Here is a 25,322-nt window from a genome sequence, read left to right on the forward strand (position 1 = left end):
GCATGAATGTTGCCTTTATTTTTTTCTCACAAGTATGATTTTAGAAAACAGCTGTAGTGCATGTTGACAAATGACAAAGCGGCAGACATGGTAAAACACTTTCCGTCAAAGCCAAGAGGGGAAAAAAAAGATTGGGCTGCCGGAGCTGCCAACGGGCTTGAATGCCTAGCTTCCCTAACCTCTTTTTTCCCCAGTCTTTAGGGAGCGGGGGCCTCACCGCCCCACCCCCCTTTCCCTGGCTCTGGTTACAGCCTTTCGAGTTGAACAAACTTGCTGCAGGCGGATTGGCGATCAGGAGCTCTCAGGCTTGGACGTTGTATTTATTAATTTATATTCCGCGGGGCCCTGTGCGGGCTGGCCCTTTGTATCCGGCCTCCGCTGCCCGGGCTTGGGGGCCCCGGCGGGAGCGCGCTCCCGCGTCCGCCCGACCCTCAAGGCCAGCACGTGCTACGCCCGCCCGCCAGGCCCGCCGAGGGGGCGGAGGCCCCGGCTTTTTTCCTAAGCCACTGTCGTCCAGAAGGAGGAGCAGCAGCAGCAGGAGGCGACAGCTGCCCTGCCCTGAGAGCGCGGCGGAGAGGGGGCTGCAGCGACCGGGCGCCTGGCCACTCTTAGCAGCGGCGGCCGGGGAGGCGGGGAGCGGCGGGCCGCTCGGGATGTTCCCGGGCACTTCCTGACTGGTTGGCAGCGCGCACACGGCCCGACTCGCACGTCCCCGGCCCCCTTGTCGCTCGCTCGCTCGCGCGGGCCCGCTCTGCGTCGGCCGCGCCGCGGTGGAGGCGCGAGAGGGGGACGCGGCCGGGGATGAGCTGATTGCGGGTAAATACGCCGCCGCCTGGCCCCGAGAGGCCGCGAGGAGCAGCTTTTCTCCGAGTCGCCGCCCTGCCCTTGGATTTGAGATCATGTACGTACGCGTCGCGGTCCTGCCATTGTCTCTACCCCAACGCGTGTCCTGCGCCCCAGCGCGAGGGGCTCTTGCTCATCCTCGCCGCGCGCTGCCCCCCGCCCTTCCTGTTCGGATTAAAGTGATCCTCGCGCTGACCACGCGCCTCTCTCCCCCTCGCCCCTCTCTGTCGTGTAGGTCCATTCACATCGTGGCGCTGGGGAACGAGGGGGACGCGTTTCACCAGGACAATCGGCCGTCGGGGCTCATCCGCACTTACCTGGGGAGAAGCCCGCTGGTCTCGGGGGACGAAAGCAGCTTGTTGCTGAACGCGACCAGTACGGTCGCACGTCCGGTGTTCACCGAGTATCAGGCCAGCGCTTTTGGCAATGTCAAGCTGGTGGTCCACGACTGTCCCGTCTGGGTAAGTGGTGGCAGCTGCTCGGCGCCGAGGCTGACGGAGATTTTCTTTCAATTTTTTTTTTTTTTCTTCCCCTTCCTCTCCCTTTTCCCCCTTTCATCCTGTGGACCGTCTGGGTCACCTGCGTAGAGTTTTTAAACATTTGGGGGGAAATCTTTATTTTCCTTTGTTTCATTGGGCAGGGGGCAGCCCGGTCAGAGAACACTCTTAGAAGGCAAAAAGCCCCAGTGGCAACATGGAGCACTTACTCATAGGCTTCAGGACTGTAGGTTGTCCCTTGGTAGCTGGCAGTTGAATGTGACAATCCCAAGGGACGGGGTCACTAAGTTTCACCAGCAGAGAGCCATGTTTTTTCATGCCTACCCTGTGGGTGAGAGTGTAATATTAGTGTTCTAAAAATAAAGTCCTCTGAAAGCTCAACACAAGCAAAAATAAATTTCACTGGGACAGTTCAGGAATAGGACCCCTGGAAAGGAGAGGAAGAGAGGGACTGGGAATTAATTTCAAACCACTCATTTATAACAGTGTCCACTTTTGAAAAATTTAATTCTTGTTTTTAAGTTTAATAATGCAGATACTCTTAATATAGTAGCCATTTGTTTTCAGTGATTCATAAATCAGAAATAATAACACTGCTTGGAATTTTTTAAAAGCTTTAAAATTTGTAATAATTAAAAGAAATTGTAATGAAGTCGATAAAATTCTAGTCTGATTCTTGAGTGCTTGATAAAAGGAGAAAGAAAGCTACTCTCTAACACATACATCTTTTCAGTACATTATAATATAACAATTATAATGTAATACACAAGAACTGTAGTTATTTTAATGTTTTCATTTAATTTTATTTGAAAATTTCTGATTCTATAGTGGTATTGGAGTTAAAATAGTATAACTAAAGCTGAAGATTATATTTTATAACAGATGAAAGCTTAGTGTCTGAAAAAGAATACAAATTACCATGTGAGATTTTATGTTTAAACATCAATTGTAAAAACCTGAATTGTGTGCTATAGGGAACTAATACACCTTTCTAAAGGAATGTATGGAATGTGCCTAGAAAAATTACTTATGCAAATTACAGAATGAAAAGATCACTAGCTCAAAGAAATTTTCAGTTAAAGGATATTTATGTTAATGAGGTAAAATAAATAAAACAGGTTTTTTTCAATAACCAGGTTTAAACTCCCATTTATCACAGTGATGATGCCAATCACAAGGAACTCACTGGCTGGAGTCCATGCAAATAAGTGAAACACTTCTTTTACTTTGGCCATTTCATTGTGAAAGATGGTACAATTTAAAAACTTACCGGTTTTATACGCAGTTGAACAAATGTGGAGTGAATAGAGTAAATAAATTTAAGGAAAATAAAATAAGCTGAATTCGGATGTTAGGATTACTTTTCCTGTTTTTTCTTCAAGCCGTTAACTCTTTACTGTTCATGTTGTTAATTTAGCAAAAAACAATACTTGTGATGCCAGATACTGTAGTAAATGAAATTTTCCAAAGGATTAAAATAAGCCTCTGTAGTCAAGATTTTTGCCATATACTGATTATTGTGCTTTATTGTACGAATCACCTTTTGTTTGTTTAGACTCAGATTTAAAGCATTGAGTTTTGGTACACTTTTTTGGGTCATAATGATCTTTAAACATAAGGGAATACATTTGCAGACCTTCTCTTTATAAGATGCTTTTCTTTTCTTGGTGGTAAGTAAAAGTCCTTCAGAGATACTCAAGTTGATTGTGTTTATCAGCTAATACTTGGCATGTACCGGAACAGAATATTCAGTATAACAAAGCAGATAGAGCACAGCTTTTGATAGCAAAAGGACCTGATTGCAGATCCCCACATTGCTGCTTAGTGGTTTTTTCTGGTGAGTCACTATATTCTCTTAGCCTTATTTTTCCTTGTGTATAAAATAAGACTCCCTGCCTCCTAAAGATCCCCTGGCTCCTAGAGTTATGCTGAAGAGTAGATGAGATGATACATGTAAAGTTCTTAAGATAGAAACTGACATGCTCTAGTAAGTAGTCCAGGTAGAAGCTACTCTAGTAATACAATGTTTATTACAACAACAGTATAACCATGTATCCCTTATACTAAGCAAAAGTAAAGTGTTTCTACACATCATTCAAGATTTACACAAATACAATACATTGAGGTAGCAGTGCTGGTACTTAGTAGGTGCTGTATTTTGAGCGCCAGCAAGTGGAATAAAATTGTTGTTTTGCTCTAAAATTTTAGATTATTTTTAAGAAGATGAGTTCCATTCTCTCAATGTGGGTCCAAGTGTTGCATTGCATAACCTCCCAGAGGAAATCCTGGAACTGATTTACAAGGGGTGGGAGAATTTGATTTCCTTCATATTTCTAGAAACCAGGAGAGCATTTTCTCTTTGACATAGCTTGATTAGAAATGTGGTGTTCGTTCCTCCTTGGAATCAGAATGAGATAGTTTTGCTTCTCTTTCCTAGTTTCTTCTGTAGATCTGTAGCCTCACTCTGGATCCTTGCCGTATATACTTGACACTTTTAACATAAATGTGTTTCAGATTCATTTTATGTAGTTCATTATTATGTCTCTCTCAAGCCCACCCTCCCTTTTTTTTGTGCAGTTACATTATTTTATTTCTAGATCTTTTCCTGATTACCAAAAATATTCCACAAAAAGCAGTGAGGTAATGCATGCACAGTTTTCTTGTGCAGGGTTTGAAACTCTTGTTTTTGTGTTAAAAACAAAATTATTTTTAGTTTTAATATCCTCAATACAACAGTGATAATGTTGCCAACACCCATTTTCTCATGATATTTTCCTCTAAATGTCTCCTTTCCTCCAAGTACACCTCTCTAGTTACTCTGGAATTTTAAACTGTTTGGAATGCAAAGAGTAGTTACTTTTGATTTGTTCTCTCAGAGTTAAATGGCTGTTTAATGTTGGTCCCACCTCTGTTTAGTTTTGTTTTTTATTCCATTCATCTGACTTTGTTCTTTTTCTTTGTTATACTTGTGTACCCTTGTTATGCTTGTATACTTTGAACTTGGATATTACAACAGATACAATTGGAACTGAATGGATTTGTGGTTTAGGACTTGGAAATTAGGGTAGAGCTCTGCTGGGAAGCTTTCACATTTTCTTGATCTGTGTCCCACTTCACTTCTCCCCCGGCTGAGTTCAAGTTCAGGACTGCCTTTGGAGTTTATATTCCTGTAGTTTGCCTATTTTTCTTTTTTGGTCCTTTTATTTTTCCTTTTTAAATGCTCCTGTTTTCAGTAGGGTAGTTATATCTAAAAATCTTGCTGTTCTTGTTACTCTGAGTGCACTTGTTAGGAAGTGGGTGGATTGGGCTGGATGTAGGGAATTGGGAGAGGCTTTGCTGGACACTGTGGAGGTACTGGTGAGAAGCAGCTCCCTTTGCAAAAGGGGATTGCTGTGTAACACTTCTCTAGAACTTTCCATCATAAGTAGAAGCTCTGTCACATGGCTCTTGATTGACTTGTTCCAGCATTATTACCCTGTTTTGGACTCATATTTCAAAATGTGAACTTTCATAGCCCAGCAGTTTTTAGACCTTTTAGCCACATCTAACTGTTTTCTTAATATAGCTTTAATATATCCTGGAAATACATACCAAAGGCTGCATGAAATGACAAATAATGATTAGTAGTTAACTAGAATATGAGAAGAAAGCTACTAATGCATATTTAGCAATGGTATTAAGATACATATTTTTCTTATGCTACATAGAAACTTTGAAAAAAATACTTTTAAAATACCAAAGCTTTTAAAGAGTAGGCTTCATAATAAATTACTTTTGGCCCTGATTCTAAATATAAATGTTATTAATTGTAGTCTAGAAGTAAAAAATTTTAAATTGAAAGACTTATCCTGAATTTTTAATTTATATAAGCTAAATACATGAATTGAAAAATTGGTTCATTACAATGTTCACACTTTATAATATACAGTGTCTTTTTATGAAACATACATCCCCTTCACATACATATACACTATATGTATACACTACTGTCCAAAGGGTGGATAAAGTTGAAAAGTATACATGCATTTTGAAAATATGTATACAATATGTGCAACTCCGCAGAATTCACAGTGTATTGCAGTTTAAAACACTGAACAATCCTGCAATGTCTAACTGGGTCACAGAAAATCCTTCGAAGCTTCCTTACTCATACTGATGCTCTGGCATCTAAGGCTGTGTTAACATTCTCAAAATTAGGAGTGCCTGGGTGGCTCCGTTGTTAAGCCTCTGCCTTCAGCTCAGGTCATGATCTCAGGGTCCTGGTATGGAGCCCCGCATTGGGATTCCTGCTCAGGGGAGAGCCTGCTTCTCCCTCTCCTTCCGCCCGTCCTCCGTGCTCTTGCTCTATCTCAAAGAAATAAATAAAAATGTTTAAAAATTTTTCAAAATTATTAGGTGATAAAAGTATGACATAATTTGAAAACCAAGTGCTTGTTTGTACTCTCAGTAATTCTGTAGATTTCCTTTATAGTACAACAACTACACTGTGGTCTAGGCTAAATGAATACACAAAAATGGAAGAGTTGGTAGGCTTCAGACATTTTTATTTTAGGTAATTACTTATTTAAAAATCAATTCTTCTCATGAATTTCAAAAATTAAACTATAGCAAAAAATGGTGTGTGTCCCATTTTATTTCATGACTGATTTGAAGACAAGTAGACTAACGAGTGCTCTTTGCATTTTGGTTTAGGACATTTTTGACAGTGATTGGTATACCTCTAGAAACCTAATCGGGAGTGCCGACATCATTGTGATCAAATACAACGTAAATGACAAGTTCTCATTCCACGAAGTAAAGGATAATTATATCCCAGTGATAAAAAGAGCATTAAATTCAGTTCCAGTCATCATTGCCGCTGTTGGTACCAGACAAAATGGTAAGTATCTAATTTTTTTTTTTTAAGATAAGAGTGCAGGTACCCCATTAATTTTAAATAGTGTTGAGTTTACTAGTGATTGATATGGGTTTTTTGGGGGGGGAAAGATGACTGTTCAAATGCCAGCTGTTATCTCTTCATCACTGGGTATGATAGTAAGACATCAAAGGAAAGTGTCACAGACGACTGCTGGGATTCTGATGGGTACAAATTTGTCTTCTAAATTGCTCTTTTACAGAAGTGAAGGAAGTCAGTGATTGTGTTCTTTTGATCTAGGAGAGGCATTAGGCTGGTGCTGAGCTCTGGAAGACTCTTTTTGACATTCTAAAGGCCCGTCCAGTGGGAAGGATAGATTGTCTGCAAAAGGATTGGGCTCCGGAGCAGGATTTTTACATAGCTATGAACGAGTGAGGTGGAGACACTGACACTCCTGCCTGAGGGAGGGGTTCATTTCCTCCGTGGCCAATGGATTCAGTTGGTTCAGTCTGTTGCAGCCGTTGCTGCTATGCATATCGTTGTCAGATATCCTCGGGCTGACACAGAAGTTACTTTGATTTGGTGGTATGTTGATAATTCTCTTTAGTGGTGTGTCCTCAGTGAAGCTGGCTTGGAAATTTTATTCTATTTTTTTTCTCCCCCTTTTCATTAAGGTACAGCAAAGGAAAGGACATAGAGTTCATGAGGTACCATGAGTGCAGCTTAATGCATTTTTAAATATATATACATCCCTGCAGCCATCTTACAGGTCAGGATAGAGAACATATGCCTCCCTTTGGAAGGTTCTCTCGTGCCTCTTCCCAGTCACTGGCCCTCCTTCCATGGAGATGACCACTGTTCTGACTTCTCACCATATAAATTCGTTTTATCTATTCTAGAAATTTACATATTGGAATTATACTGTATGTAGTATCTTGTGTCTAATTTCAGTTAGCATAATACTGACATTCATCCCTGTTGTGCTTGTCTACAATTTGTTATTTTGCTGTGTATTTTTCAGTTGTGTCAATGTGCTGTACTACATTTATTCATTCTCCTTTTCATGGTTGTTTCATAGGAATAGGATTTTGGGTCATAGTCATAGGGTAGGTATATGTTTAGCATTAGAAGACACAAATAAAGTGGGCTTGACCCTTCCATGACCCCACATCCCCTCTACTTCCCTGTGTTTCTTTTTATTACTGGCCTCGATTCTTGAAAGAGTCATCCACACTTCCTGCGTCTACTTCCTGACTTCCCATTTATTCTTCAGTCCACTCTAGTCTGACTTTGACTTTCACAATTACATCGTATTTGTTCTCACTCAAGGTTACCAGTTAAATGCTTCTTGCCAAATTTGATTTCCCTTTCCATTTAATTTCCACTTTAACTTTTATTTTAATAACAATTCGCCCTTTGAGGTTATTTGAACACATCTCTTCCTCCATTTAAAAAAACCACTCTTTCTTGCATGGTTGTTCCAATTCTCTGTCTTGTTACTGGTCTACACCCCCCCCCCCCCATACACATATTGAAGCACTACATCCTTAGTTGTTGCCAGGGTTCCATCCTTTGGCTTCACTTCTTGCTGTTTACTCTGACCTTGAATCTGTTAATCTCCCGTTCTCCCTTTCCCTGTATAGACACTGATGAATACCCAGTTTCTTTCTCCAGCTTTAGTTTCTCTTCCAACCTGTGTGATCACAAAATCTTCCCCTTTCTGCTGAATTCCATGTCTTGGTGAATGATGTCAAACCTATCCATTCACCCCTACTAGAATCATCCAACCCAACTTCCCTCTCATTCCCCATATCTAGTGCACTAGAAGCTCTTTTGGTTTCACATTTCAAATAAACCTCAAATTCATTGCTTTCCCTTTATCTTCATTGGATTTCAGATCCTAGTCATTTAATTATCTGTCATAGTAATCTTCCTTTTGGCTTAAAGGGGCAGTTCCTGATCGTGTAGGATCTGAAACTTACAGAGTTCTAGAGGTCCTTTGTAAGGGGAAAAAACCAACATTACAGATACACACACAGACACACACACACACACACACACACACACACACACAAATAAGCATGACAATTTGCAAATCTAAAAAGCTATCAAATAAAACCACAGTGAAAATGCTATGTTACACCAGCCAGAATGGCTAAAATTAGCAAGACAGGAAACAACAAAAAGGATGCAGAGAAGGGGAAACCTTCTTACAGTGTTGGTGGGAATGCAAGCTGGTGAAGCTATTCTGGAAAAGGGTATGGAGGTTCCTCAAGAAGTTAAAAATAGAGCTACCCTGTGACCCAGCAATTGCACTACTAGGTATTTACCCTAAAGATAGAAATGTAGTGATTCAGAGGAGCACCTGCACCCCGGTGTTCATAGCAGCAATGTCCATAATAGCCAAACTGTGGAAGGAGCCGAGAAGTCCATCAACAGATGAATGGATAAAGAAGATGTGGTATGTATATACAATGGAATATTACTCAGCCATCAGAAAGGATGGATACTTACCATTTACATTGATATAGGTGTAACTGGAGGCTGTTATGCTGAGGAAATAAGTCAATCAGAGAAAGACAATTATATGATTTCACTCATATGTAGAATATAAGAAACAGCACAGAGGATTGTAGGGGAAGGGAGGGAAAACTAAATGGGAAGTCATCAGAGAGAGAGAAAAACCATGAGAGACTTAACCATAGGAAACAAAAAGGGTTGCTGGAGGGGAGGAGGGGTAATTGGGTGATGGGCATTAAGGAGGGCATGTGTTGTGATGAGCACTGGGTGTTATACACAACTGATGAATTATTGAATACTGTATCTGAAACTACTGATTACTATGTGTTAGCTAATTGAATTTAAATAGAAAAAAGAAAATAAATAAAAAGCTGTCAAATACCAGGCACCTGGGTGGCTCAGTGGGTTAAAGCCTCTGCTCAGGTCATGATCCCAGCATCCTGGGATGGAGCCCCACATCGGGCTCTCTACTCATCAGGGAGCCTGCTTCCTCCTCTCTCTCTCTGCCTACTTGTGATCTCTGTCAAATAAATAAATAGAATCTTAATAAAAAAAGCTGTCAAATACCACAAACATTTAAAAAATATTTCTATTATTTAACAGCTTGACATTTGTTTAATTTTTCTTATATTTGTTGGCTGCATAGTCTTGATTACTTCTTCATATGAAAACCACTTTTGCTATCTTCTATATAGAGAAGAAAATTATAGTGTTTCTTCCAGTGTATTTCTTCACACTTCATATGTTTCTGGTGACGGGCACTGTCATTTGTGTTGTGTTCCTCTTTCAGCCCGGCATCTTTGTTTCACAACACCAACCAAGTCTACAATGTGGGTGGCAGAAGCATTCCTCAAGGCTATTCGTGTACCAGGACAGTTTTCAAACATTTAACTGTACAAGGAAGTGACTGCAAACCACAAATAGTATCTCACTAAACCTAAACTTAAATTCACATTAGCAGGATCCCAAAAATGCCTGTCATTACTCCCAGACTGCCTGACATAAAAGTGAGCTGGAGTGGAAAGAGGCAGTGGTCTTAACCAAGTAGAGTTAGAGGATCTTATTTTGCAAATCTTACAAAAGCATATGATTATGTTTCTCCCCAGGCTTTGGAAAAGACTCACACACAAGGACCCTGACACTTAGGCTTCATCAGCTTTGTGGTGAATTGACCTGTGGTCTCCTGTTCCATCTTTGCTTCTTTCTGAAATAAATCCACTCAGAGTAATCATTTCTAGGATACAGGTCAGATCATGATAGTCAATGCTTTCAAATCTTTAGAAACTTGCTTCTTTTTCCCTTCTATTTGCAAAATTTCAAACCCAAGAAAATTGACCAGAACAGAACAGTGAACCCCAGAGATTTTACACACACACACACACACACACACAGACTCTCTCTTTTTTCATTTGGGAGTGAATTATAAAAATCATGGTATTTCTTCAGTGCTAATTACTTAAGCATGTATTGTCTAATACATTGTACATGTCTAATACAAAAGAGCCATTTTCCTATCAACCATAATCCAACCATCGTTCAAGATATGTGACATACTATTATCTATGATCCTATTATTTTAAACAAAATCCACATTCACATTTTCCCAATTGTTCCAAACCAATTTTTTTTTTTTTAAATCCAGGATGAAATTAAGGACTACATACTACATTTAAATGTAATGTGTCTCTAATATCTCTCTGGTCTCTTTTAATCCAGAACAGTTCCCCAGCCTTCCCCCCGCCTTCCCGGTCTTTCATGACACTGACATTTTTAAAGAATCTAAGCCCATTATTTTGCATAATTCCTTTAGTTGTAGTGGTCGCAAAATAGTGATTTTCTGTCATTCCACCTCCACTTATAGTTGGTATTCTTCTGTAAATAGAGCTTATCTTTCTCTCTGCTCCCACCTTTCTTTTAGAATCATTATAATTCATGGATTTGTTTTTTTAAATTCAATATTTTATAATCTGTTCTTATCCTTATCCTTTCTGTTGCTCATATTACTCCAAATTTGCATGGAGGGAGTCTTTTCAATCTAGTTCCAATTAGTTTTTGAGTGTTTCCTTATTGTATGGCATAAGATGTCCCAGGCTCACCTGGAATCAATCAGTCATTTCTTCAGGGAGCCCTGGTTCCATTTAGTGAACAATGATATTAAGAAACTAAGATTGGGGCTTTAGGGGTGCTCATAACTTTGTCATTGCTTTAAGGCCTTTTCATTGGAGATAGATACATAGATATATAGGTATGTTAAATATGTCTTTTTTTTTTTTAAAGATTTTATTTATTTATTTGACAGAGAGAGAGATCACAAATAGGCAGAGAGACAGACAGAGAGAGAGATGAGGAGAAGCAGGCTCCCTGCTGAGCAGAGAGCCCAATGCGGGACTCAATCCCAGGCCCCTGGGATCATGACCTGAGCCAAAGGCAGAGGCTTAACCCACTGAGCCACCCAGGCACCCCAAATATATGTCTTTTAATCACGAGTTCCCATTGATACTTTTTCCAATCCAGTATTTTATCTCCCTTCAGTTATTTTCTCTTGTAATGCTTTACCTGAAAGTCATGATCACTCATGATCTATCTTCTGACTACTCTGGCAACCTTGTAGGCACAGTCTTTTGTGTCTTATGTACCCAACACACTGAACTCCTTGAACTTAATGTCTGTCTTTAGATCTGGGGACGTCTCAACTTCATGATTTCGTCAGATATCTCCTTCCCTCCATTTTTTCTATTCTGTCCTTTTTGGACTTTTATTAGATGGATGTTGAAACTTCTGGATCTCTCCTCTGTTTCTCCTATCTTTCTTTTATATTTCCTAAGCTTTCTTTGTCTGTGTTGTGTTAGAGGAGAATTCTGTGGTCTTCTTTTCCCAATTCACAAATCGCTTCCACAGGGTCTGTCCTACTCTTTTGCTTTATTATGCTTTAAAAAAATTCCCACAGCTTTTCATATCCAAGATCTCTAGCTGGTTGTTTTTCATAATTTCTTATACCTGTTTTAAGCATGTAAATACTTTAAGAAGAAAACTTCTCTCAAGTAATTATATATATTTTAAGATTCTATTTTTGGTAGGTCTATTAAGTCTTGCCTTAAGGAGGACAATCTAAGTCTTGCCATTTGACGAGATTTTACTTCATAGTATGGAGGCTTCTTAAATGTTGGGTAATTCTTAAATTGCCTAGTTTGCAGTTTAGAGTCTCTGTTGGATTAACGCCTTTCTCCTCCTCTGCCCAGCTGTTCTCTGAGGTTGGGGTGGGAGTGAGAGCTCATACGAGATCTGTAAGCCTTGCTGCTTCCACTGGGTTCTGCAACTCATCTCCACTCAGTTGTCCATGGGCCTCCTTGTTGCTCCCCCATGACTGAGCAGTGAGTATTCTCGATGTTGCCCAGTGTGGCTTCCCACCTGTCCTCTGAGCTTCAGCTTCCCTCGTTGGTCCTGTGCTATCTGCCTTCAGCCTTTAGGCACTCCCCCTTTCTGGGTGATGAGTTTCTCTCCTCTTAATTTTTGAGCCTTGCTGTATATGCACATCTCCCTTCCCCCTCCCCTCCCTTCCTTCCTTCCTTCCATTTCTCTCTCCTCCCTTCTCCCTCCCCTCTCCCTCCCCTCTTTGTTCAATCATTTCTTTGATTTGACAGGGAGAAGAGTTGCAATGTGGGCTTAGCTTGCCATTTTGAAACTGGCAGCTAATGTGTTGTTTTTTCTTGCATCCAGACCTCTGCATGTGCTATGCCCTCTGATGGGAGTGCCCCGCCCTGCACAGCTCTTGTCATATCAGCATGGCAAATTCATATCTATCCAGTAAATCACTACCTTTTCTGCGAAGTCTTCCATAATCCCCAGGCAGAGTTAATTTCTTCCTTTCTGTTCCCATGGTGATTTTGCAGACCTTATTTTAGTATTTATTATATTATAATTTTCAGTCATGTCTATGTTGGCTTAGTTGACTACGAGCATTTATCTATGTATATTTCTTGTTTGATACGTGGTAGGTACTCAAGAAACATTTGTTCAGTTAGTGGATGAATGGTTTTAAACAAGGTGAAATTCATTTCACATATAGATGTGATTGCAAAGTAATTACCAAGCTAAATCTGTTATTCCACCCGAGGATTTTTATTGCTTCCCTCCCCCAGTCCCTTGTAATACATGAAGCTGTGCTGTGTGTTCTCCTGATAATTCCTCTCTTGAGCTCTTTTTAGAATTAGTTCAGCAAACACAATCAGTCTCATCATTTTCCTTTGTTACATATGTTTTGACAAGCTTGACTTGTATGTCTTCTTCATCACATTCGGCTTTGAACAAATTTTTGGCTTTTACTAAATATTGAACCCGTTTTTAAAGGAGAATTTTTTTCTCTGAACACACCTAGGGGTATTCATAGCCTTAAGCTCCCAAAAATGGGCAGCCTTTCTTCTTTTCTTTTTGAAGTTCTGATAGAGTTGAGTACATCGCTAGGCTAGAATTCTTAAAAGGATTTCTAAAACTTTCAAGCACTTGGCAACATTTTAAGAATCACCCTATGGATTCTGAAAACCACTGCTTTGAAAGAGATACCATTCATTTGAATTCCAGAGTTACAACGTGTTTGCTTTAGAAAAAAAAAATAGACATTTGTGATAACACCTTAAAAGGTATCGCATAAGAGAAAGAAAAAAGACTACAGTGTTAACTAGAAGTGTAACAATGTTGTCCAGAGTCGCTGTGACCCTGAGGTGGGCTAACAGAAGTGATATCCTGAAGAAGGCACCACAATTTGAAATATTTTGAGTCCTTTTATGGTTGCTGGTGAAATGCATAATACAGGTTTATTTTTTTCTAAAAGTGTTTTGTTGCTTTTCTTGCTATACCCACCACATAATGATGAGACTTTTTTTTTTTCCTCTTGGGTACATGTGAACAAAAAGCAATGTCTTCTGTGTCACAGACATGTGAAGACTAGATGCGAAGAGGGATTTTCTAGGCATGTATGTCCATAAAGGGCTATGGTTACACACAGTGGAAAACCATGCTTAGCAGGGTTGAACCTGAAATTAGTTGGATTTTCCTTCAAATCAAGATTATTTCTTAAAAATTGTTTTACACTATGTTCATTTAATTTTTCACTTGAAACACTTTGCTTTATTTTTGTTTAGAAATACAGTTTAATAAGATGGACGCCTTCTCACCCCATCCCATCAACATAAGGAGAGCTTTGTAGGCATAAGAAGGCCTCTGTCTTCAGAAAATCAAAGGCACTGTTTATGAATTTTTGTAAAGAATGCAAAATATCAATGTGTTATTTTTCAAGATAGGCTAAATTCTGTACAAAAAATTTATGTGCTCCAAACCAAGATGATCTTGGAAAAAGTAAAAGCAAAAACTCAAAATTCATGGCTTAGTTTTGAGAACCCAAGCTTAACTTTTAAATCACTGTGTCTTTACTTAAACTGAATTGTTATCTTATCTTTTGATATCACTTTACTTATCAAATAGAGCAAGAAACAGTTTTATCATTGTTTTTCCATCTCTGACACACAAAGAGACTTGGACAAGTCACTTATCTTCCTTGAGCCCCAGTTTCCTCTTCTGCAGAAGGAGGTTGTAAATTCCTGGTTTCTGAGTTCTAAAATGCTTTCAATGAGGCTAAAATTATCTACATAGTTACATATGTAGCACAGGCATGCACTGAATATCCTATGTGTACATATATATGGTTCACCTATATGCAGTTCATTGGTAAGGAATTTGTTGTGTAGGCTGTGGAAGTTGCCCAAATGTCTTTAAAAATTTTTTTTTTTTAGATTTTATTTGTTTATTTTAGAGAGAGGAGAGGGAAAAGCAGAGGGCAAGGGAAGGGGGAAGAATCTTAAACAGAACACACGCTGAGTGCAGAGCCCCCATAGGGCTTGATCTCACGATCTCGAGATCATGACCTGAGCCGAAATCAAGTCAGATGCTTAACCGACAGAGCCACGAAGGTGCCCCACAAATGCCATTTGAGGGCCACTGTACTTACTCTCTCAGTTACCAGGCTGTTGGGTGCTCATGGTGCATGGCGGAGTCCGTTGCCAGATATTACCTTTATTTTTTTTTTTTTAAGATTTTTTATTTATTTATTTGACAGAGAGAAATCACAAGTAGATGGAGAGGCAGGCAGAGAGAGAGAGAGAGGGAAGCAGGCTCCCTGCTGAGCAGAGAGCCCGATGCGGGCCTCGATCCCAGGACCCTGAGATCATGACCTGAGCCGAAGGCAGCGGCTTAACCCACTGAGCCACCCAGGCGCCCCAGATATTACCTTTAGCTCATAGAAGCTGCTTGCTCAAGGTTGTGCCCCCTCCACAGCAGCCCTCATCTAACCACTGATTATCTTGATCATTGAAGGGGCACAAAGACACAGCTGCTTTTCTCCAAATGGGGAACCATTCTAAAAGGCCATCAAAACCCCAGACCCCCCAGTAAGATCTGCTAAGATCTTTGTTATAGCTATATTGCAGTTTGAATTTTTCCTCTGCCCAGTCCCACTTCCCTTACCCCTGAAAACATTTGTTCCCACGATCACTCCCTCAGTAAATCTCCTGCATTCCAGTCTCCACTTCAGCCTCTGCTTCCCAGGGAAACTATAACAACATGCATTTCTAAAAATGGATTTATCCCTGTTTAATTTGGCTGCCATTTAAACAATGATATATCTGATGTGTCATGAAACAAAACAAAGCTTTCTGCTGAATTTAGAGTTGAACATAAATTTTTAACTTTATTGAGGAGTGTCCTAATAGGTATGTTGGTCTCTCACCTGCCCAGCCATGCATCTGTACACAGTACAACCATGACGCTTAGGACAGTTCACATTTTGAATAAATGCTTTTTATTCCTTTAGTTAATGATCTTTTAGTCTTGAAGAGAAAGATAAGTGATTTAATTTAGTTTCTGTAGTTGAATACTTTAGAATCTAATAATTGAAATGTCTGGATTAATTAGAATGTACTTTATATGAAATCTACAAAATTTTGCAGCCTTGAGGATTCAGATCTAGTCAACTTTGTGAATGTATTTCAAGTTTATAAAAAAAAAAAGAGGAAGGAATAAAAGGTAGAAGGAAGGAAGGAAAAGAAAAAAGAAAAGAATAAAAAGCTAACCCACTGTTTCCATGGTTTCTATGGGCAATTAGGTTGTTAATTTGTATTGATACTCAGGATGTCATGGGTATATAAAGGGAAACATGTCCTCCATTACTAGCTGGTTGGTTTAATTACTATAAAAACCTTGGTAATATATATTAACTTATTTTTAAGTTCTTATGTTTTCTAAAATACTGTTTACTCTTCTTGCACTCAAAGCTTGTTTACTTGAAAGACCTTTCTATTAACACTGATGTTTTTTATTCAGAGTCCAGTGGATAGTGGACGTACTACATGCCCCTGAACTGAATTGTTAATTTGTTGTTGAATGTTCAGGTTGCCTGTGTATATTTCTTTTCCTGTTAAATTTCAAAGCTCTTTTGTTACTCCTATTTCTTTCCTCAGAAGAATTACCTTGTACATGCCCGCTATGTACCTCAGACAGAGGGAGCTGTGTCAGTACCACTGAAGGAATCCAACTTGCTAAAGAACTGGGAGCTACCTATCTTGAACTACACAGCCTTGATGACTTCTATATAGGAAAATATTTTGGAGGAGTGGTGAGTGGTAATCTCTGTTACATAAATTAAAGTCATTTGTCAGGCTGGCTGTGGTAGCTATTTTCTAGACCCTCAATTAGAACTTTAGTTTTAAAAGCATGATTGGTCTTAACTTTGAGAAACAAACTGAGAGTAGAAGTAAGATTTTGTCAGAATAAAATTATAATTTTATTTTTCTCTCCAAATGAAGCATTTTCTATTGTCTAACGGGATAGTTTAGAATTTTCCATTTGGTGATACTATTGTTTTTTGTTGAACATATCTAAACTATACTTACTTACACAAATCTGTGATGCCAGTTTTATTCCTAATCTTTATATAGTTCAATGAGCCTTGCAACCTGAACCATTGGGCCATGCACGTTCTCCTTCATTTCTATCTATTATTTGAAAAGAATGATTTTTCTTCCTCTATGTGTGTTTTGGTAAGATTTTGTATACTCCTAAATGATTCCACTCAGAAGTATCCATAGCAACTACTCCTAAAAATAGCTTGTTGGGCCGCCTCGTTGGCCTAGTTGATTAAGTGTTGGACTCTTGATTTCTGCTCAGGTTATGATCTCAGGGTCATGAGATCGAGCCCTCAGCCTCCACTCACCAGGGAGACTGCTTCTCTCCTCTTTCTCTCCGTGTGCCTCTTTCCTTGCTTGCTTTTATATGCTCTCTGTCTCTCAAGTAAATAAATAAATCTTAAAAAAATACATTTGGAATTTGCTTGGTCTGTAGCTATGGCATTTATTGGGTCCTATAGGCATTTTGAGGCCTGTCTTAGCACACAGCAACTACCCTACACTATTAGGACTGCATGGTCCTTGGGAAATACTGTGGAGTTTTATCATGTAAGTATTAACTCATTTGGAGCTACCTTTTCAACACTGTAAGAAGTGACTCCACTCAAGGACAAATTTGGTAAACACTGATAAGAGGTTTACACCAAAGTAAACCCTGCATTAAGCAGGAGCACTTTGAACTTCTCCATTAGTTCCCTGGCTCTTTGTCAAGTACGCTTTCCATTATACTAGAATATTCATTATGTAGATTCATGTCAAAATGTTGAGGTCTCCACAGATGACTGTAGAAATTTCATTTGTTCTGGACAGTTATCAAACTCCAAATAAGAACCAAAGATAAGGGCGCCTGGGTGGCTCAGTGGGTTGTGCCGCTGCCTTCAGCTCAGGTCATAATCTCAGGGTCCTGGGATCGAGTCCCGCATCGGGCTCTCTGCTCAGCAGGGAGCCTGCTTCCTCCTCTCTCTCTCTCTGCCTGCCTCTCTGCCTACTTGTGGTCTCTCTCTGTCAAATAAATAAATAGAATCTAAAAAAAAAAAAAAAAAAAAAAAAAAAGAACCAAAGATAAAATAAAACCCAAATATAAATGGTTCTGATTTCTGTCATGTATATGTGGCTATTATGTAGCCCAGTAATGAAAAGAAACATTAATAATATAGCATTAAGGAAGATATATTCACAATATTGGTATCATGATAACTGTGAGAAACTTTTGTCTTATTTTTTTATAGTGATAAAAAAGTAGAAAGGGTAGAAAGGTAGAGAGGACTGAAATGTAATTTTCCTGTCAAAGACATTATATTGTAGTGGATTTTTTAAAAAATCTTGATTTAGTCTAAGAATCTTGTATTTCCCTGAAATATTTAGGAAACTGAGGAAAAAATAATAGTTTGGCTTCATTTGTTGGAGAGGAGGGGGCTGGTTCTCTTGGGGTATGGTGGTCTCCTTGTTCCCTGCTCCACTTCCTGAATCTGAAATCTCCGGGTCAGTCTTCCCACCTGCCAATTCCCACTTTTCTCTGCCTGCTTCTGCTTCCTCCCCCTTGTTTCTCTTTGTTCCTAACACTGGGTGTTGCAGTTAGAGTTGGACACTTAATAAGGATTGAAGATGTGGTCAAGGATTGGAAGAAAGACACGGCAGTTTCTTGTTTCCCTAAGACTTGGTGAGAATATGGAAATAAGATCAGAATGATCCCTTATGGGATTGTTGAATAGTTAAGTATAGCTTTGATCTTGAGTGTAAGAAATAGTGGCATTTGCAGGAATATAGATGGAGATGATTATGTCAGACTGAAAGGAGCATTTATTTATTTATTTATTTATTTTTTAAGATTTTATTTATTTATCTGACAGAGAGAAAGATTACAAGTAGGCAGAGAGGCAGGCAGAGAGAGGGGGAAGCAGGATCCCTGATAAGCAGAGACCCTGATGCGGGGCTTGATCCCAGGACCCTGAGATCATGACCTGAGCGGAAGGCAGAGGCTTAACCCACTGAACCACCCAGGCGCCCCTGAAAGGAGCATTTAAAGTCTTGTGTTTAAGGGTCAGAGATGAAGACCTGGGCAAGAGAGGTGTGGGCCCTTTAGCTCTAGAGAGCCCCATCTGGTCCTCCTCCAGTTGCACCCCCATTACACAAGTTGATGGAGCCGAATGTACACCCCCCTGGAGCTTGTAGCCCTTCTAGACCTGTGCCATCCATGATGGCGGTCACTAGCCACAGGTGGCTATTTGTGTTTAAACTAACTGAAGAAAGTTCAGTTCCTCAGATATACTACCCATCTCAGGTGCGTAATAGCCACATGTGGCTTGTGCCTACTCTCTTCAATAGCACGGATATACAGAGCATTTTCATCAACACAGAACAGAAGGTTCTATTGTACAGTGCTACAACTGTGTTCCAAAACCCAGGACCCCAGAGGTCTCTGACTGGCGACACTCAGGCTGTTTTTCAGGCCTGTGCCGGCCTTTTTCCTGGGTCAGTCCTCCTGAAGGTGAATTGCATTAGTAGTGTGTGTGTCCCTAGGTCTGAAGAGTGGCCAAAGGATGACTCATATGAGGACTGGGGAAGGGGGGAGTAGAGTCTTCTTGTACACATAAAGCTCTTCAAGGCATGGGCTGGAGCAGGGGATGAGAAGAGAAGGGACAGTCTTGGGGCCCAGGAGTCAGGCGTCAGTTCTCCCTGTGCTACATGAAACTCTGAGAAGGCTGAGAGCTTAAAGCTAAGCCTGGCTTCTACATAATAGTTTGTTTTCTTAATTTATGAAGTTTGAACATTTGTGTATGTGGTACATAGACCTCTATCTATTCTTTTCCCCAAGCTTTACAGCATAAGGCATAGGCCTGGTACCATGTAAGTGCATGTGGTTAGGATTTTTAAAAGATTTTATTATTTTCTTATTTTTATTTTTTTAAAAGATTTTATTTATTTACTTGAGAGAGGGATAGCAAAGAAAGCATGGTTGGGGAGCAGGGAGAAAGAGAACCAGGCCCCCTGCTGAGAAGGGAGCCTGACGTAAGGCTGGATCCCAGAACCTGAGATTGTGACCTGAGCCGAAGGTAGATGCTTAACCCACTGAGCCACACAGGTGCCCTTGAGGTTTTATTTTTAAGTAATCTTTACACCTAATGTGGGGCTCGAACTTACAACCCCAAGATCAAGAGTTGTATGCTCTACTGACTGAGCCAGCGAGGTGCCCCAAGATTTTGAAATTTATTACATAAAGGATGTATTTCAATGAAATTTATTCAAGAAAAAAATAGAGCGCGTGCAGACACTCCTAGTTGATATGAGCATCTGTGACATAGAGCCAGATCTGTCCTGCCCTGAGTTTCTCTAGTATTAACTGCTGTGGTTGCCCACGAGATAGTTATTGATAGTCACATAGTTGCACTGCTGGGCTTTCTTGATTATTCCAGAGAATAAACAGTTCCTTTTTGAATGAATAGTTTATTTATGCTTAGACAAGGCACAGTCTGTTCTACTTAATACATTTTTTAAATAAAAAATTATTTAGAAGTATTTGCTAAAGCTTACATGTAGATGGTACTGGCATTAAAAACATTTGGCAAATGTGATTTGGGGTACCAATAATCTTGCCAGAGACATAATTTTGTTGAAGCTTTAACTAAAATTCAATTCATGTTTTAGTTGGAGTATTTTATGATTCAAGCCTTAAATCAGAAGACAAGTGAAAAAATGAAGAAGAGGAAAATGAGCAACTCCTTTCATGGAATTAGACCACCTCAGCTTGAACAACCAGGTGCATTTATTAACCAATGTTTAGACACTCAAATGATATTTGTTATAGATCACTTCACAAGTCTTAGAGCAGTTGTTCCCAAATTTGAGTACGTTGAGGACTCACCTGACATTCTCATTCAGTAAATTTGGGGTGGGGTGTAGAATCTGCTTTTAAAATAAGTCTCCAGGTGATTCTGAAGCAGGTGGTACTTGGACCCATTTTGAGGAATCCTGTGTTAAACTTGAGTCCATAGCTTCTTTAAGAAATAGTTTGTATGGTGAAGAGCTATCCTATATAAAAGTCTAAGAGAAATAACAACAATAAGGTTCAATACATGAACCTTAATTGGTTCAATAAAAACATCTCAAAGACTTTCTTAGGGCAACTGGGTAAAATTTTAATATGGACTGGAAATTAGATGACACGAGGGAATTGTTAATTTTTTGTATATACAGTAATGGTTCTGTGATTAATGGGAGAATGTCCTTATTCCTTGGAAATGAACACGACATTATTTAGAGCTGAAATATCTTGATGATTACAACCTACTTTTAAGTGGTTCAGTGTGGTAAGTGTGTGCCTGTGTATCTAGCTGGATATAAGGCAAACAAAATGTTAATTGTAGAATCCAGGTGAAGGATATGTGTGTGCTTATTGTATTATTCTTTCAACTTTTTGAATGTTTGAAAATGTTCACAACCCAAGGTTAGTGCAAAATAAAGTTAAGAAACATAAATATAATGTTATCAAAATTAACTTTTATCAAATATTTGAATAATTATGTCATAGAAATATAGTAGTACTCTATGCAGACCAATTTGTTATGGAAATGGTTTTAAAATGTAGGTGCCTTTTAAGTACTTGTTAAATAAATCAACATAAATTAAAAAGCAGGAAAACACAAGTTAGTATGGGAAGTCAATTCCAGGTTGTTGTTTTTTTTTTTAAATGCAGATAGATCCTAAGTGATGATACACAATTTGGCTTTGAACTTCCTGGTGTGCAAAGGAAGAGGGGGGACTTGGTCTGCTACTTTAAGTACTTTCTAGATGAGAAGATGTGTGAGGAATAGCCAAATAAACAACGAAGATAGATAATTTCTTGGTTCTTACTATTCAAGAAGAGAAAACACAATAGTACCTCTGAGAAAACAAAGCTGTTCATGCCATTTAGCAATAGGAAAAGTTTCTCATGTGGGTTCTGCTTGGGGGCACTAGGTGACCTAATGGACAGGCCTTTCCGAAGTGTCTGGTCAGCAAATGCAGTTTTCATTCTCACAGGTGGTACCCTGTGCCCTTCTGTTAGGTATCACTCTGAATATTTGTTCTGGTGCTCATTTGTTCTAAGGATAGATGCTGGTCTCTGGGGCATGTGGCTTTCAGATTGTTCTTAAGCCATTAAGGGTCTGTGAGATGCCTTTGGCATTGGAGGGAAGGATGAGTGGGGGTATAGTTCAGGAAAGCCTAGCCACCAGAGCACCTTGTTATTATCAGTTTTAAAGACCAGAGTTTTGCTTTAGAGTAAAGAGTTTTCATTCCTAAAACAATTCGACTTCTACTGAATTCAAGGTTGAATTCTACTTTCCTCAGCTCAGTTTGGTATAAAGCTAGCCAGTAGATATTTTACAGTTAGGGTCTATGATGAGGGCCTATGATCCTCTGTGGGGATATTCTGACTTAACTGAGAGCTAATTAATCTTTGTTAGTGATCAAACTAGGAAATGGAAGGTTGCATCCTTTTTTGAAAATTAGGGAGTCTAACCAACACTCTACCTAAGGTGTGCTGAGGGGAAAGACTGGTGTCTGATTTACTAGGAGGAAAAAAACAATATTAATCTTAGGATCAAAATAAAATGGTCAAGATGGTTTCCAACAATAGAGTCCCAAGATTCAGAGCCCTGGCTTTGAGGGATTACAGTTTTAACAATTTAATTTTGACAGTTTCTTCCCCCCCACCCCCCGCCATTTCCAAACCCAGGAGGAAAGTGACTTCAAATGTGAGGTTAGGTTCTTCAGAACTTGTTTAGTAATTTATTTGAATTTTTATCAGGTGAAAGTAAGGAGCTATAACTACCAACATACTAAAATATAATATTTGGAGAGAGATTTTATTTGGGGACACACAAAAAGTGAGCAGTAGTATTATATTGCTGTTAATGGCATTAGTACAATTTTCATTTTCGCTAAAAAAAACCACCATGTAATTCTGTAACTGTTATCTCAGGATAATTAATTTATATGTGTTTATAGTTAGATTAGGTTATACAAAATTGCTGTTTTCATAGGGTCACAAATGGTCAAGTGTTGGCAATTTTATATGGTTCAACTTAATAACATTAAGAAAATACTCTCTCATGTTTAAAAGAAACTTGAAATGTCCAGGTCTATAGACCTAAAGAGTAATTTATCACTTTTATTCTCTTTTTTGAAACAGAAAAGATGCCTGTCTTAAAGGCTGAAGCATCGCATTATAACTCTGATTTAAATAATTTGCTGTTCTGCTGCCAGTGTGTAGATGTGGTATTTTACAACCCAGATTTAAAGAAAGTTGCCGAGGCCCACAAGATTGTTCTGTGTGCCGTAAGCCATGTTTTCATGCTCCTTTTCAATGTGAAGAGTCCCGCTGACATTCAGGATTCCAGTATCATCCGAACTACCCAGGACCTCTTTGCTATCAACAGAGACCCTGCATTTCCAGGTGCTAGCCAGGATTCTCCAGGCAACCCGCCATTACGTGTCGTTGTCAAAGATGCCCTCTTCTGTTCTTGTTTGTCGGACATTCTGCGCTTCATTTATTCAGGTATCTTGTTAAATGGTTCTGGTAGGTTCTCTTAAGCTTTTGAAAGGAACTGTGCCTGTGGGCCTCAGGTGTATTGGTTAGTTTCACATTTATCTTCTTTCTACCATCTGAGGTAAGGATTATACATGAAATAATCTTTACTTTATATACAGGAATTGGTCTAAGTTTTCCATCTTCCTTATTAAGTTTACTTGCCTTGGTTTTAAATCTATTTGTGAAAGTAATTTATTTTTCTACTGAGCAGATGTATTTTATTATGTATGTATTATATATTTTATTTAAACAAAAATATCCAAAACGTGAAAATTTGAGAATTTATTGTCTAGTCTAACTCTAAAGAAACAAAATTTTCAAAGTGTAAATGAAAATAAGTATCTGCATCTTTTTTTGGAAAGATTTATATACTTGAGAGAGAGATTGAGATAGCGAGAGAGAGCATGAACAGAGGCGGGGGCAGATGGAGAGAGGAAACAGACTGCCTGCTGAGTGGGGAGTCCAAAATGGGGGCTCTCGGTCTCAGAACCCTGAGATCTTGACCCTGAGATCATGACCTGAGCTGAAACCAAGAGTCATATGCTTAACAGACTAAACCACCCAGGTACCCCAGTGTCTGCATTTTAAAAACTGACCATTTATTCACTTTTCTGTCTTACTCTTAGGTTTTGGACGGAATTGAGAGAAATTAGGAGGATCCTTACATTCAATTTAGTAACTGGAAATAGTCTCCAAAGTTAGTTTAGCCTGAAATCTAATTTAATTTTTTTTTTTTAAGATTTTATTTTATTTAGGGCGCCTGGGTGGCTCAGTGGGTTAAGCCGCTGCCTTCGGCTCAGGTCATGATCTCAGGGTCCTGGGATCGAGTCCCACATCGGGCTCTCTGCTCAGCAGGGAGCCTGCTTCCCTCTCTCTCTCTCTCTGCCTGCCTCTCCATCTACTTGTGATTTCTCTCTGTCAAATAAATAAATAAAATCTTTTAAAAAAAATAAAAATAAATAAATAAAAAAGATTTTATTTTATTTATTTTTATTTTATTTTATGAGAAGAGAGCCCGATGCGGGGCTCAATCCCAGGACCCCGGGGATCATGACCTGAGCCGAAGGCAGAGGCTTTAAACCACGGAGCTACCCAGGCGCCTCTATTTTGTTTTTAAGATTTTATTTTTAAGTAATCTCTACACTCAGTGTGGGTCTTGAACCCACAACCCCAAGATCAAGAGTCACACGCTCCACCAACTGAGTCAGCCAGGCACCCTGACTTTGACTATTTTAGATTTTACTATTTTTTCTTACTGTGCACTTATCTTTTTAACATAGAGCTTCCCAATTACTTTTCTTGTTGCCCTTTTAAATACTTATAACTACTACATTTTAAAAAATAGAAGTTTTATCTGAGTCATTTAGCCAGTGAGTTGAGGGTATCACATCTAAGTGTCCCATATAAGAATGGAAAAGAATTAATGTAAATGACTTTTAAAGTAAGCATCTAAGTAAAAATTTTCCGAGAACGTCTCTCTTCTTTAATTTTGCACTTGGAATCATGTTCTGATGAAATATTAAGTTAAAGTAACTCCTCTGGAGTGTGGCTCTGGAGAAACATAATCTGCTTTTAGACTTCAGAATGGGGGACAGACAAGTTTACAAATGTTTGCAGATAAAGCGCTGTTTCATATTTATAAGAAACTTTTGGATAGTTGAAATAATTGAAATTAAGATTTTACTTTTTCTCATTTGGGCTGTGGTTATGTAATTTTACTATAAGTTAAAGTAAAATTTAAAGTTTTTTAAAAGTACAGTTGCAATATGAAGATTTAAGTGGCTTGAAATGTGTATATTGGCTTGAAATGTGTACATATATATATATATATATATATATATATATATTCGACTTCTACTGAATTCAAGGTTGAATTCTACTTTCCTCAGCTCAGTTTGGTATAAAGCTAGCCAGTAGATATTTTACAGTTAGGGTCTATGATGAGTATAGACCCTATACTCATATATATATATATATATATATATATATATATATATATATATACTATATATACACATTTCAAGCCACTTAAATCTTTTACATATATATATATACATACATATGCCTGGCTGGCTCAGTCAGTA

General features: G+C 39.0%; 1 protein-coding gene across 2 annotated transcripts in view; it reads left to right on the forward strand.

Moving 5' to 3' along the window:
- Positions 1-284: 284 nt before the first annotated feature.
- The window catches only part of RHOBTB3 (Rho related BTB domain containing 3), a 55,600-nt gene continuing 30,562 nt past the window's right edge, over positions 285-25,322 (forward strand). Inside the window, exons 1-6 of one of the 2 annotated variants that reach the window (XM_059418261.1) lie at positions 285-901; positions 1,079-1,304; positions 6,033-6,219; positions 16,224-16,378; positions 20,313-20,424; positions 22,840-23,205. In XM_059418261.1, the coding sequence (XP_059274244.1) occupies positions 900-901; positions 1,079-1,304; positions 6,033-6,219; positions 16,224-16,378; positions 20,313-20,424; positions 22,840-23,205 (1,048 nt within the window). In that variant the 5' untranslated portion in view covers positions 285-899. The remainder of the gene's footprint in view (positions 902-1,078; positions 1,305-6,032; positions 6,220-16,223; positions 16,379-20,312; positions 20,425-22,839; positions 23,206-25,322) is intronic. The other variant, XM_059418262.1, reaches the window with a different exon arrangement.

The sequence above is a fragment of the Mustela nigripes genome, chromosome 12 (genome assembly GCF_022355385.1).
Source record: "Mustela nigripes isolate SB6536 chromosome 12, MUSNIG.SB6536, whole genome shotgun sequence".
NCBI lineage: Eukaryota > Metazoa > Chordata > Mammalia > Carnivora > Mustelidae > Mustela > Mustela nigripes.